Here is a 14,437-nt window from a genome sequence, read left to right as displayed (position 1 = left end):
CCCATATAAAATTATGCTTGTTTTTCTCCAATAAAACAACAAATAATTTTGGCGCAAGGCAACCTGCACACTAACATGGACATGTTACCATGTAACATGGACATGCTTCCAGATGTATACGTATTACTTCTCTTTCCTGTACAATATTGCACTCAACAAAAATAAAGCTGCAACACTTACTTCATTCCCTGACCATCTTTTGTCTCCACTGTCCACACTATTGAAGCCAGAATCAAGTGCTCCATACGGCCGGCTGGAATAGAGTTCCTCATGGCTGTCAAACACACAGTTTTAGTTACTGTAATATAAACACCACCAAAAGCTTCTCAGCTATTACAGAACAAAAGCAGAAACAAGCTACCAAGCACAGTTGCAGTGTGTTCACAAGCTCGGCATATTAGAAAGCATCATAGTGCACTTGCCACATAGGACAAGAGGCACATGCTTACAGCTACAAACATACTCGTCAGTCAGCTGTCCACCTGTCTACTTAAATTAGCATTTTAAGAGCTAATCTGATCCAAAGTATATATCCTTACTTCAAACATTTCCCATGCAGAAATTATGTCAAAAGAAAACTGCAAAGTGGTCTTATTTCACTGTTTAACAAGACAAACTTTCATTTTCTGCTACTCATATGTTTTGGTTGAAATACAGACCCACAAACTTTTTCATAAGTAAGCATAAACCCATGCAAAATTACTAAAAATACAGGTATATCAGAATATACTTCTACACAAAAGTATGCATAATGTATTACATAACTATCTTCTGTATCATAATTACCTACCTAAGAAACTGTGCAGTAAGCTGGACAGTATTTCAAATACTTCAAAATATAATAAATATAGAAGTACAGTTTTCATCTACAAAGCCTAACTTTGTCAATGACATGTCTAGACAAAGGCGTTAGACATGTGCCTAGTGTTACACTACACATAACCAAACAGCCATACAGTTCTCTAAATTTCTGGGCTCAGAAACTACGTAATTCAGCAGTACAGCCATCACAGATGTCAAGTCTGGCAACTGCTGCAGATAGCTACAGTAAAAGAGACAATGGGACTTGTCTGATCCACTGCAGATGGCATTTCACAATGACTCAACTGTCCTACTGGCACTCGATGCCCCAGGGAGAACTGCAGCAGTAATTACTACATAATACACAAGGAAGAATGAATTTCAGGAAGCTAATTGCTTCACCCCATCGTAACTAAATTGCAGGTCATTTTCTCAACTGGTACTACTCTCAAGTTGTTGCTCCCTCTAAAATGCCCCTTTCAGGAAATACTTATTTTCAAATTACTATTATTATTATTTATTATTTATGCAGCACCGTTTGCATGCATAGGACTTTGTAGAACAGTGACAGACTATTACCCCGGGCTATTTTAATTTGCAGATAGACATAAAGTAGCAAAAAACTAAGAGGAGGGATGGAGGGCTACAGATGAGAAACGTTAGGCTATACATCTGCTTCTAAGCAGATCTAGATTCTGCAAATGCACACCAAAAGACAAGCTCTTGTACCTGCATGGACTTTTGATTAACTCAAAAGAGTGCCACCTTTATGGTACCTGTATTTAAACAGAAAGATCATCCGCATAATAAATCCTTAGCAAGAAATAAGGGGAAAGGAAAAACAACTCCCTTCTTTTGGGTGGGGAAGAAAAAAGGAAGACCGTGAAATCGCCCAGTACAGTTAAAGAACGTGAATCACTAACAACAGAACCATACTTATGCTAACAGTTCACAGTACTTAAGTACTGGATTTAAAACACAGGCCAGAGAAAAGAAAAATCCAGCTGCAGTATAATTCCATTTTAAATGCACCAATATTTTCAGAATCTCCTGAGAACCCTGTTCTAAGTTGAACAATTATTCCGAATTGAAGAGCATCAAAATTACTCTTTGGCTACATCTCTAAAACAGAGAAGTATTTTGATACAAATTTTCTTATTTTAGCCTTCCTTTTCAATTATAGCTTTTGAAAAGCTATACATCTAACACTAAGGTTATCTGGAAGCTCAAAAATTCATAATCACTGTTCCCAGGACTCTCTTCTTTTTAACATGAAAGCTGCTCTCTGTCTCCCCAACTCTCACATCTAAAACAACTATTCAATGCTGCATGCTTTACGCAATTACAATTGTACAGCAGCCATCCTGAAATCAGTTGACACTTAAGATTTTTATTCCTCCCTGACCAACAAGGTTCAAGGAACAACAATTAAGCATTGAGATAGATCAAAGCATCTTGGGGCAACTACAACTTACCCAGGAAGCTACATACAGCTCGAAATCAAAGGAAGAGAAGCTAAACGCCAGGTAAGACCAACAGCCGAAGGAAAGACTTGCCAACATTTCGAAGACTAAAACACAGCTCCAAAGCCACAATGAAACACATATTTTTAACTCCTGTAAGAAAGAGCAGTTGCCCAAGTCCCAAAATATCCACTACACTGGTTTATGTACGAGTACTTCATATTTTAAACCTTCTAAGTTCAGACTATAGCAGTTTGCCTCAGTACCAAAGGAATTGCTACACAGCTTCGACAGTTCTGTCTCCTCTCAATCACATTCATTCCAGCACCAACCTGAGCTGCTCTGAACTTCAGTGTGGCAAATGAGAGACTGGCTGCAGCAGAACAAAACTTGCTGCAAGATGAATTTCACATAGCTTATGCTTAGAAAAGGACTGTAACATACAAGATTTCACTTTGGTAAGCCAGTTTGATATAACGTGATAAGGCTAAAACAAATAATTAGCTGTGCTCAAACCTCCAAACCACACTTTCTGCCATAATGTTTTAGAATATCTTGTTTTATTAGCAGTATTAACAACTTTGTTATTAAAATATGTTTGACCAAGAGTGAACTGAGAGCATGACTCAAACTTCTTTAAACTTTAAGAATCTCTATCACTTAGTTTCAGATTCTTAACCTCCATGGTATTTCACTTAGCTTATCAGATAAAACAGCAACAAAGTCTAGGTGTACTCACTGATACCTTATTTCTATCAGTCACCTTTGAAGACAACAAACAAAGTTCTTGTCACTTGCCTGCAAATACTAACTATATTGTAGTTGAATGCTTTTATTTCTCTCATTCCAAGTTCCAGAAGAATATAATAATTTGGGATCCTCTCTTCCACTGGATCATTCTACCATCTCCTCCTAACATGTACTCTGATCCATGGACAGTTCTTCCATAGGTACATGAAGACAGGAGGAATCACCTGCAACACTAAATGCCCCAAACAGCATGGTAACAACAAATAATTCTATCACCAATTCTTATCTCCTCTTGGGGATGGAAATACAGCTAAAGGAAAGCCAGCTGAAGCTCATTTCATAGGGCTGAATCTGGAAGCAATTCTAGAGAAAGCATCCTCAACCAATTCTGCACTTATTTTTACATTCATAATTCCAAGCTATGATTAAAATACATTAATTCTTCTCATTTCACAAAAGCAATTAATGAAAACTTCCATAGTAATATACAACTACAGACACCAATAAATCAGTAAACACATAGCCCACTGATTTTGTTGGAATTTCTCTTAAAAAATAAACAAACTATGCTAGAGATAAACAGATCATGACAGTTTATCATTTAGAGCCTTTTCTTTTCAGTAACAGGACGGTATCCCCAGTATTATGCAGAAACCTTCTGCAACAGCTTATAGTCTACGAAACTGAGTAACACTCATAAAATGCTCATATGTTGACCTCAGCTAGAAAAATAATTTAAGACATGCAGTGCTGATGAGGAATCACTCTGTCAGTCCCTCATGCAAATTCTTCTTCACAAATCTGACTCATGATGATTTATTGTGAGGCCCTCTAATTTGTTTTTTATTGCTGCTAACACAGCGGTACATCCTTTAGCAACTTATTCCTCCACACCTTATTACCACCTTCCAAGATGACTGAGGTAATTTTTATATATATTTAGTTTCATACTTCACTGACTCCCTTTCTTCTATATTATGTAACAGAAATAAATCTTAACTCCCGCTTTTCTCTAGACGTCTTAATTTAGCAGCTGATATGGCTGACTGTTCCAATATTTGTGTTACAATGCTAAGCAATAGTGCCAAGTGAAAGCTTGCCAAAAACAACAGTTTACTAATGGGGTGGAGATCAGCATTTACACCTGTGGTTTGAGCACAGCAGTTATAAAAATCTGTACAAAAGGTTAAAAATCACAGCAGGGATATACTTCAGTAAGTATGTGGAAAATATTAAGATCTTATTAACTGAACATACATGTTAACAACGTGAGAGAACGCCCCCTGTACTGTGAAGATACCAACACTCTCTTCTTACTGTATATCAACTCTAACACTGCCTTTCATATGATATTGCCCAGGTATTCTTCTGAGCTGCCCCTCACTTCTTATATAGTTGTACCTTGTTAGAAGGCACCATAAGGTAACTCAAATTATATTCTTCAAAGCCACCTCCATCAATGCACTTACCACAGAACAATCCTTGGATCTATCTTTTTTTTAAAAAACTCAGGTGATTGACAAAATTTTCCTGAATATCATGAAAACTAGGAACTTCGATTGTGCCAAACTTACCAAGATCCAAATCCCATGGGTCTCCTATCATAATCAGGCAAGTCTGGAGCTATCTTGCATGCTTCTATGTTCAGGTATTTAAATATGTGAATTTTTCCTTTTATACATATCTAAAAAAAAAAAGTTAAGTATAATTTGACAATACATTTTCAAAGTACTCTACAGACATTTAACCTGTAGTTGAGAGTAATAAATGAGCACATTTATGTCAACCAATGCATCTTTTCTTCTAATCTCACTGCATTTTAGAGAAACAGCTATAGTGGAGCATCAGGGGGATGCCTGTGATAGACAAATGGAAGCTGTCCTACAAGTACATCAGGTCCGCATGCAACTTTGTCAGCTGGATGCTGAAATTTCATCATGCAAACAAGACATAAGCATTTACAAGTACTAAAATTTATACCCTTGGCATCAGAACAGATGCATCCCACCCATGCCCAGCTTTGAATGGCAGTGGCAGACCGCCAAAGCAAGCTCAAATTTAAAGTGAATGAAGCCAATAACAGCTGTCCTTGCTTTCAAACAGGAGGCAAAACCCTACTGAAACTACAGGTCTTAGCAAGTGCCACTCTTGATTCAGAAGCAGCAGTTCACAGTAGAACCTGTAATACTCAAGGGCTTATATACCCACATTAAAAATCAAATGATTAGTCACTAATCATATTGCAGTTTCTAGCTCAAAGGCCAATTTGAGCACTCTACTGCAAAGTGAACCAGCACACAGCAGCACTGAGGCCTCAGTCAAAATTCTGACATTTGAGTGGCACAAAATCAGTCCCACCTAACAGAGCTTCCTCTCTCCTACACTGAAAGCAGAAATCTTCAGCTAACGTTAGGACAATGCTAACAGTGGAATTCTTAGTAATATCCCATAGGTGAGACTACTAATACAGTAAAGTCAGAGAATAAAAAGGGATTTTTCAAGCTGTGCTGTATCTTTAACACTTTTAGACAATACCATTTATTTTAAGTCCTCTTGTTCTTAAATAAAATTTGTAATATAATCCTTCAGCTTTTAACTTCATTCTGCCCTTTTTAGTTGAACTAGTCATCTGAATTCCTAGCTGCAGTTTACCTGTGCAGGGGGTGACTGGAGAGGGTTGTTCTCTAACATGATGGTCTGCAGATGTCTGAGGTTCCTATAACAAACTGGTATTGTTGTTATTTTATTGCAGGAGAAATCTAATCGAATCAAAGGCAACTCAGCAAGCTCTGGAGATGGAAAATAAACACAATTCAGATTTAAAAATCAAGAGTATAAAAATATGTGCTTTACAAAATAAGTAAGCATGCTGCTTCTAGCTCTCAGGGGAAGAAAAAGGCACTGAAAGTGCCTTTTCTTAAGTAAAGTAGTGCTTGAAGTTTCTGCTGTTGTGACTGACAGCCTTTATCTCACCTTCAGGTAAATGCACCAAATTATTTCTTCTGACATTTAGGTCCCGCAAAGATTCCAAATTGCCAATCTGTGGAGGTATTGTCTGTATTTCATTACAGCTCACATCCTACCAAGCAAGAGTAAAGAATGAGTTAGTGGTTTTGACATTACCACCACTTACTGGTAAGCCTCTGTTCACTAAAATACGTAGTGCTTTATTTAGGGACTGAAAGAAAAAGACAACTATTTACATAACACCTCAGATCCTTATATTCATTAAATCTCATTGCTGATCTGAAGCATTATTATCACTTTAAATACATGGGGAAATAAAAGCTTTAAAAGATTAAGCATTCAGATGTAGAAGTTTATTTCAAGTTATTTCATTCAAGTTACTCCGTATTATTTGGGACAGCACAACTTGCTATATAAAAGCTTTTTGCCAGAAACAAATGCACCAACAGCTCTAATTCCATCCAGCTTTCCTTTCAAAAATAGAGAATACTCTTCATTAAATTGACATGGATCATTTGCTCTCCAGTGCAAGGCATCTTTCCCTCACATAACAATTTTGTAAAATCTCAAGAGTATTTCAAACTCTTTTCTAACACCTCCATACAAAGTCAAAACATAGTTGGAGATACTATGGCAGATAGAAATCTTCCTTAGGCTAAGAGCAGATTTAAGTAACTTGCTATTGCATATAAGTAACTGGCTTACAATCACAATCATACAATCTATCATTTACATTTACTTTGTACAATTACAAAGTCCACAGCAGAATGAGAAACAGGATGTTGGTCTTGCACATGCCCAGATAGCATCCTAATTACTGCATTATTTTGATCAGTTTAAAAAATTGTTATTTCTTCTGAAGCATCTGCGAACCTATTAAACAGATCAATTAAAAATTAAAGACTGAACGGTATTAGTTAAAAAATAACTGTATACTCACAAGCTCTGTCAGCTGTCTGAGCTGTCCAATTTCTTCAGGTATTGAAACCAACTTATTATTACTTGCTATCAAAACCTTTAGTGGTAGACTACAGAGGTGTACTGGCAACGTTGAAAGCTGGTTTCGACTTTTTGGACAGAAAGAAAACAAAATCATCAGAACTCTAATGAGAAATCACCTCACATCTTAATGCAATGAAAGACACATACAAAAAGCACACTCCATTTAGATTATCAACTCAGTTTTTATATAATTACTGTAAAAGTAGTTCCATGAAGTCTTTCTTCATTACTTACTTTATCTAGTTATGTGTGAACAAACTCTGAATATCAAGTACCAAGCCTGATCAGATGCTTTCAAACTCAGTGCTGGGGAATATGATATTTTCATGCCCTCTCAGGTGCTTCTGATAACTGGCCACCCTCTGTCACAAATGAGTATGTTTGAACAGAGTGCAAAAGCCTTTCTGATAGGTAGTATTGCAGGTCAGCACACACAAAATGCCACAGAGAAAGTCATTACTTACTGAATATTTAAAGTATATTTCTAATTGAGTAAGTCATGTGGATCAAGAATCTTGCTATGATGGATTTCACTATTCCAAAATCCAGTCTTGGGCATTTCATAATAAACTACTGTTAAAACAAATATGAGGTCATATGACTGGACCATAACCTCAGATGAGAATCAGGAAGGATAAGAATGGATTGTAAAAGAGAAAGATTCCCTTTAAAAATAAAACATAGCAAGGAGCAGTGACTGGATGATTAGAAGGAAAGTTATTAAGATCTTAACTAAGGCTTTGATCAGATGTTGACATTTACCAAAATATGCTGCTGTATTTTCCATGCTTGAAACCCAGATTTCCCTGTTATTAAAGCAAAAAAACCCCCACATTCTGAGCAGTAGGTGAACCAACAGCAGCTTTTAAAAGGATAATAATTGGACTGCACCTACTAGAGATCACAGCAATAGGAAACCCATACCTGATTCATATCCTATTCCTACAATTCTCACCACCCATAAAAAAGAAAATAAACATAAGCATACTAAATTGGCAAAAGTATAACACCAGAAGGAAATAGCCTGAAGTTTTTCTTGATTGATATCACTGCCAATTTGTGATGAGGAACTTTCCACACCTCTTAAAAGACCTTCTACAAATGGAGGATGCTGTACACAGTTGAATTTCACCAACCAGCTAAGTTGCAGCAATTAGCTTTTAATGCTGGCAGAGAAGCGTTAATGCTTGAGAAAGATCTTTAAAAGCCACCAATACAGTGAAGGTAAAGGGAAATTGCATAAGCCTCATTCAGCTGCTGAGAGCTGAATTGTAAAGACTATCCAAAAGCTCTACCCTCTCTTTTCAGTCTGCATGCCTGTATTTCACATGAAAACTACTGGAATTTATTTTGTGAGTCCTTTAAGTTGGAATTAGCTTTCTTCTTCATACTCCACTTCTACAAACTGCTGCTTAATCCTCATGTTCCCTGGTCCACCCAAGTGGGTAAGACTGGTTCAGGTTGCTTTGACTCAATGACATACAATGTAACAATGTGATTACACACCATGTTAGCATTACTTATGGATGCATCAAAATTTATAAACCTAGACCAAAGCAAAATTTAAAGATGAAGATCAGAAGATCTAAATGCTGAAGCAAAACTTCTAAGACAATTGTTACCTGATATTTAGAAATGTTAAAGACTGTAAGTTCAAAACAGCCTCTGGGATGTATCGAATGCAGTTCTGGTACAAATTAAGACTCTCGAGGGAGACAAAGTGACATGCTTCTGCTGGAAGCTCTGACAGTCTGTTCCGTGACAAATCTGAAGGGAGGGAAAAAAATAAACATTCAGTAAAGCTACCTTAAAACTTCACGAGGACAAGTATTGTCTGTATATTCACCCTCACACAGTGGAACAGTTGGACAGGAATCAGTTTCGCTGTCCTGCTTGCAAAATTTTCAAGATTATGAAGTGACCCTTACTTCACACATTAAATAAGTCAACATCTTTTAAAATCTTACAGCTGCAATGAGGAAAAAGAGAGCCAGATGCAACATTCCTTTCATAGTCACACTTTCATATCCCGAATTGCCTTACGCTTAGAGGATGCTAGTTTAAGATGCTGAAAGCCCAGCTTCAAATCTCTGTTCCAGGACCATCTTTAGATTATGGAGTTGGTATTGGGTGGGCAGTGCTCTAATGAAAAGAATCAGAAAGTGCTTTTCTCCCAGCCCCCTACTAAGGTACTCTCTGCTACATGGAAATATCAGCTTCAAGTTTCTGGTCTTAAATACATACTTTAGATACACACATATTTCTAGGTAACAGTTCTAACAGGGGAAACGTGAGGCACACACCTCAGACAAGCCTTCTATACGGCTTCTAGACAAAGCATTCCCTCCTTCAGAGAGATACCAGTTCAAGCCTGTAATCTCAACCAGGCAATGGAAGGATTTTCAATAAAGGGTCTTCCCAGCTGCTGAAAAATGCCCTGCTTGCTACTAGCAGTAAGGTTTACTGTTTCTTTGTGATTGTACATTCCTTGCCTGGCAAGAGACAAAAGTTTAACCAAAACTACTACCAAATGTATGTATTTGAAGAACCAATGTTTTTCCTTAGCCAGTTCCAATTACGAGTTTATATCTATAAAATATCCATCAGTATTACTCTCCTTCAAGAGTAAAAGCTGCATTGTGATAAATAATGCAGTTGGCAAAGGATTCTTTTTTCTTTAAAGGTCAAGGAAAGCTCTTGCTTATAAATGCCAAAGGACAGTTCTCACACACACTGACAGCTTCTTAACACTCCCAGCTCTTAATTATAACAGGAGGTATGCTCACATCAAGAGCACCTTGCATGAGCAGGGAGTTCCTACAGAGATACTGCCTGTTTAATAAACTGACGCTTCGCTTTCACGTTTTTAAGGGAGGGCAGACATTTGTTGTAAAAACCCATCTAACCTGAATTGGTGTTGTGAATGATTAAAAAAAAATATATCAAAATTTAATTGCTATTTTCTTTATTTGTTTTGAATTTCAATTTCTCCTCATCAGCACATGAGGATAAAAGCTCCCACCCCAAAGCATATACAATAAACTGACATAGCAATTTCTGTATCTTTATTCCATGAAGGAACCATCCAATACAGATTACTTTTTAAAGACTGCCAATGCAGATAGGTGTTGTGTCTCTTGACATTTTTTATTTCTTTTAAAAAAGGGAAGCCTTACCAGAGTAAAAAAAGTTCTCATCAGAGATATCCTGCCTACCACTGTTCTAATGTATGCTACTCTAGGTTGCCCAAAAGGAAAAGAGGTCACTCCAAGTGCAGCTGGACTGACTCTAGGTCTACCTCAATGCTTAGAACAAGCCATGAACTACTACTGATAAATAATCAGTAATTAAAAATCTTAGTAGAAAGAAGCACTATGAAAAACTTTGTAGAGAAAAACCTCCAGATGTACTTTAATGTACAAGTGGGAAGGAACTGCACTATCCAATCTACAGGTATGATTGAAGCTAACTACAGCAGAGGCTATGACAGATATAAAGTTCAGCAGATGTTGCAGGGTGCACACAGACAACAAAACATGAAAATCATGGAAACTTCTAATCCACCGATACAAAAAGGTAAGGGGGAACATAACAAAACTCCTTGTCTGTTCAGCAACAAGTATTTTAAAAAAATTTTTAAAAAAATAATAACAACTAAAAAAAAAAAAAATCACACTAAGTGCTTCTTTCCAGCTTGTATCAGCCTCAAACATGACCTCAGCTTAAACTTGTTCAAGCTTGATTTTGAAAACTCAACATTTTTAAATGAACATTTCTGACCAGCTCTAATAGTGGGAGCTAAAACTACAAAATAATAGAAGTCATCAGCATTAAGCCTGCACTGCATATCCAGAATCGTTTAATTGCCTTATGACAGAAAACAGTTCTAGATCTTTTCCCCCCCTTTTCTATTTTTTGTGAAAGAGGACAACCTCCCCTCCCCTTTTTTTCTTCTAAGAGCAAGGAAAATCCTGCACTTACAGATTGCTAAAGACAGCTTCCATAAACATCCTAATCTTACCATATGCTAATCCAGATAAAACATCAGATAAATGTGTCAAATACAAAGAAAGACCGTTGTGATGGACCCTGCTTCAGGCTACTGCTGAACCCAAAGTTTTCTTACCTCTGTTGCTCATCCCAGCCCCTTTTTTCTGTCAGAGTTTCCCACAAACTCTGATCAGAATAAAATATAACAGTTTTTCTGATCATGTCACCACACAGCCCCACAAACCCTATGCCAGCACCATGGAAAAATGATGGTGCAGGCAGGAGAGTCCTTTGTTCTGGTGGCAGGGATTACTTTTGCCAATTTAAAGCACTCACCAAACTCCACCCTAAGTGGAGAGAGCAAATAAATTGGACTGATCAGAACTTGCTTAAGAATCTGTAGACAGTAAAGGAGGCAATAAAATATCTGTGTATATCCTTCAGGGACACAGCATACACTTTCAAGGGAATTTATGCAATGGACACTTATTTTGCACAAGCCGCCTCCCATAATACACTAGCCTGTCCTAGCATTTCTTCTGCTTTACTTCCATAATTTAATTCTCATTAATGTTTTAGTGAAAATGACAGCAAACTCCAACCCTTCCCTCCTCCAAGTTGTATAGCTGCAGTAGATTTAAAGCAGAGTAATAGTGCTAAAACTATGCAACAACGCGATGTCCAAAACTACAACACTACCAATGGGATCTCTCCCGTGCCAACATCGCTGTAAAATGTTATCAGGAAAAGAGCGATTTCCAAACAAACATACTGTCCCAACACAAATAAAAATTATGTATCCTGACCAATCATAGTATTTGTAATCACTGAAATTATCTGTGATACATAAAACTTGCCATACGGTTTCACAGTACAGTTGTATGTTACTATATAAGAAAGGGAGAAGAATGCAAATTATTTCAGAGATGACAAGAAACAAGCAAGAGTTATTTGGAAAAAATACTTAGCTTCCACATTGACTAGATGTTTAAGCACCTATTTATTTTAAAGAATTATTACATTGGTTCACTCATAAGGTGTGTTTTTCTTAGGGACTCTGGAAGATGGAACTGAATTCCACCACCTATCTCACAATATACTAACATCCTTCAGCACACAGCTGTGCTGGCGAAGGCTGTTTTAATACTACCCATTTTAACAAAGAAATAGGCTTCCCAAGTAATGAACCATATTTTCTGGCAGAAGAGTCACAAAGAAAAAGTTTATTTCAACTCTGTTTTAGAAAGGGTTTAACCACAAACATGAGAATTCTCAATTGCTTTTGGTTTCATTTTATCTTACCAAAGAACATTAAAACCTAGTGTTTACCTATTGTTCAGACCATAAGGCATGGGAGTACTAGTCAAGAACTTCATATATTCCGAGCTACGATTTAGTATTTCTAAAAAAATAACTCCCATCAAAATAACATTACGTGTGAAGAAATGAAAATACATTTTAAACAACAAATGAGCTCACAGCATCATAGAAGAGACACCCCAAAGCTGGTTAGCAGCAACAACTAAGTTTTTCCACACTTCCTTCAACCTACAGTGATTTTTAAAACTTGGCATTTCTGTTTAGCAGTAGAAATTCAGTGGAAAGCAGATTAAATCAGAGCTGAATTTTGATGCTGCAGTATAGTCTCTTAAATCATTCAAACTGGTCTAACCAATTACAAGTTTGGTTAATAAGGTTGCAGCATTTTTACTCACATGATGGCCATGAGAATGCTATCTTATATACAGCATCCATGACTTCATGCGCTCAAATGGGGAGCTAAGAAGGAGGGTCTGCCAGGACCATAAAAAAAGGCAAGTGCTAAGAAAAAGAAAGACTAAGCTATACTGTAAAATAAGAATACCTCGAGAATTAGATAGAAGCAATATATGATAAAATACAGTGTGAATTCTGAACGTGCAAAGGAAGAACTGCTTTTGGTTATTTGCAATCCTCGTCTTTCCCCCCTGCAAACCTCCAACAAGTATTTAAATTTCCCAAAGTCCAGAATGCAGCATCCCTAAGACTCGGTGACATTTCTGATTTTGGCCAATTTCTCTGGAACCCTCTCCCACTCCAGAAAGCAGACCTTATATGGGACCAGAAACGGGGCAGAGTACAGCAGTCATTGTACAAAACAGTTCAAGAGCTCCATCCTCTTCCCCACCTTCCTCCTAAAAATATCTGAATGAAAGGAACAGCTCTAACAAAACCAGGAGAGAAGTAAAGAAAAAAAAGCACTCTAGTGACTGGTTATATATTTACACATATGCTACCCTGCAGTACAGCAGTAGCTGGTGCTTTTTCAAAAGAGCGGGGGTGAGGTAAAGGAACAAAAACTAAGGTATTTTATTGAAAATATCTTGTCAATTAAGACTTGTTTTAGTGAGTTTTCTGCTACTGTATCCATAAAATAACTGTTCAACAACAACCAGAAAATAGAAAGGTGTTATAGTACAAATTATTGTGCAAACTAAAATTTGTGCAAAAATTTCTCTCCATTTCTCAGAAAAATGACAGAATGTTACTGTGAGATAATTTTTTTTTTTTTTTACACAGGTATTGTATAATGAATTAAGAAGCAATTGGTAACTGTCAAATCAATCAAGGAGTAATCAGCATGATGCAGATTATTTGCTTTAATATGTATGTGTGCACCTTTGCTGCTTGACATACCATAAAATGCAAAGAGCAAATGACTAATTCCCCCCGAAAAGCACAAACATTGAATTTCACTATGAATAAGCATATAAGTGAAATACGGCTATTATAATTTGAACTAGGATTGACTTGTTTGTATTCACATTTCATGGGTTAAAATTTCTGTTACCAGAAATCTGCTTTAAAAACAGTTCTTCTAGCCTGCTAAAAATGGATGCATTTCCTTGACGGCAAGATCATGTGGAATTTTGGCAAAGGGGAAGCGTTCTTTGGAACTAAGCTCTTTGTGAAAGATAAAAAAGCCACCAGTACAAATACAAAATGAAATCTGAGAGCGGAGTCAGATCACTGACCTTTCCATCTTAATTGGGATTCCGTTCAGAAAGCCAGCAAATCCAACGTTAAATGCGACTAGAGAATACACTATGTTTAAAAAATTGCATCATTTGGCATTAAATGTAAACTCCTCCTGCTCAAAGAAGAACGTTCCTCTAACATCGAACATTAGCAGGGCTGTGTTCACACATCTTTAACTTAAGCTGTAACACAAATTTTGTCTCCAAAGGAAAACCACTGATGCATAAAGATGCACTGTTTAAGGTACGGGGTACTTAAACCCACTGCAGACACTAGAAAGAGAGGGAGCTGCAGCTCAACTGTTGCTGGCACTCAAACTAGCTGGGCGGTGGTGAATTCCAATTCATCACGAGATGCTAATGTGATCAGTACACTAATCCTGTTGCGACGGGAATATGGCTTTGGCTCTCATTCCAATTAACTATGACAATGAGGGCCAGTTCTAG

The 14,437-nt window shown here is 37.1% G+C and overlaps 1 protein-coding gene across 13 annotated transcripts in view; it reads right to left on the bottom strand.

Annotated features, from left to right (window-relative positions):
* The window catches only part of LRCH3 (leucine rich repeats and calponin homology domain containing 3), a 70,956-nt gene that overhangs the window by 33,650 nt on the left and 22,869 nt on the right, over nt 1-14,437 (bottom strand). For all 13 annotated transcript variants that reach the window (XM_072867291.1, XM_072867298.1, XM_072867295.1 and 10 more), the window contains exons 2-7: nt 8,606-8,750; nt 6,922-7,048; nt 5,988-6,093; nt 5,667-5,803; nt 4,589-4,698; nt 181-274 (exon numbers count right to left, since the gene is read on the bottom strand). In XM_072867291.1, the coding sequence (XP_072723392.1) occupies nt 181-274; nt 4,589-4,698; nt 5,667-5,803; nt 5,988-6,093; nt 6,922-7,048; nt 8,606-8,750 (719 nt within the window). The remainder of the gene's footprint in view (nt 1-180; nt 275-4,588; nt 4,699-5,666; nt 5,804-5,987; nt 6,094-6,921; nt 7,049-8,605; nt 8,751-14,437) is intronic.

The sequence above is a fragment of the Ciconia boyciana genome, chromosome 7 (assembly GCF_034638445.1).
Source record: "Ciconia boyciana chromosome 7, ASM3463844v1, whole genome shotgun sequence".
Taxonomy (NCBI): domain Eukaryota; kingdom Metazoa; phylum Chordata; class Aves; order Ciconiiformes; family Ciconiidae; genus Ciconia; species Ciconia boyciana.
The sequence above is the reverse complement of the archived record's forward strand: the minus strand, read 5'-3'. Positions and strand labels throughout refer to the sequence as shown.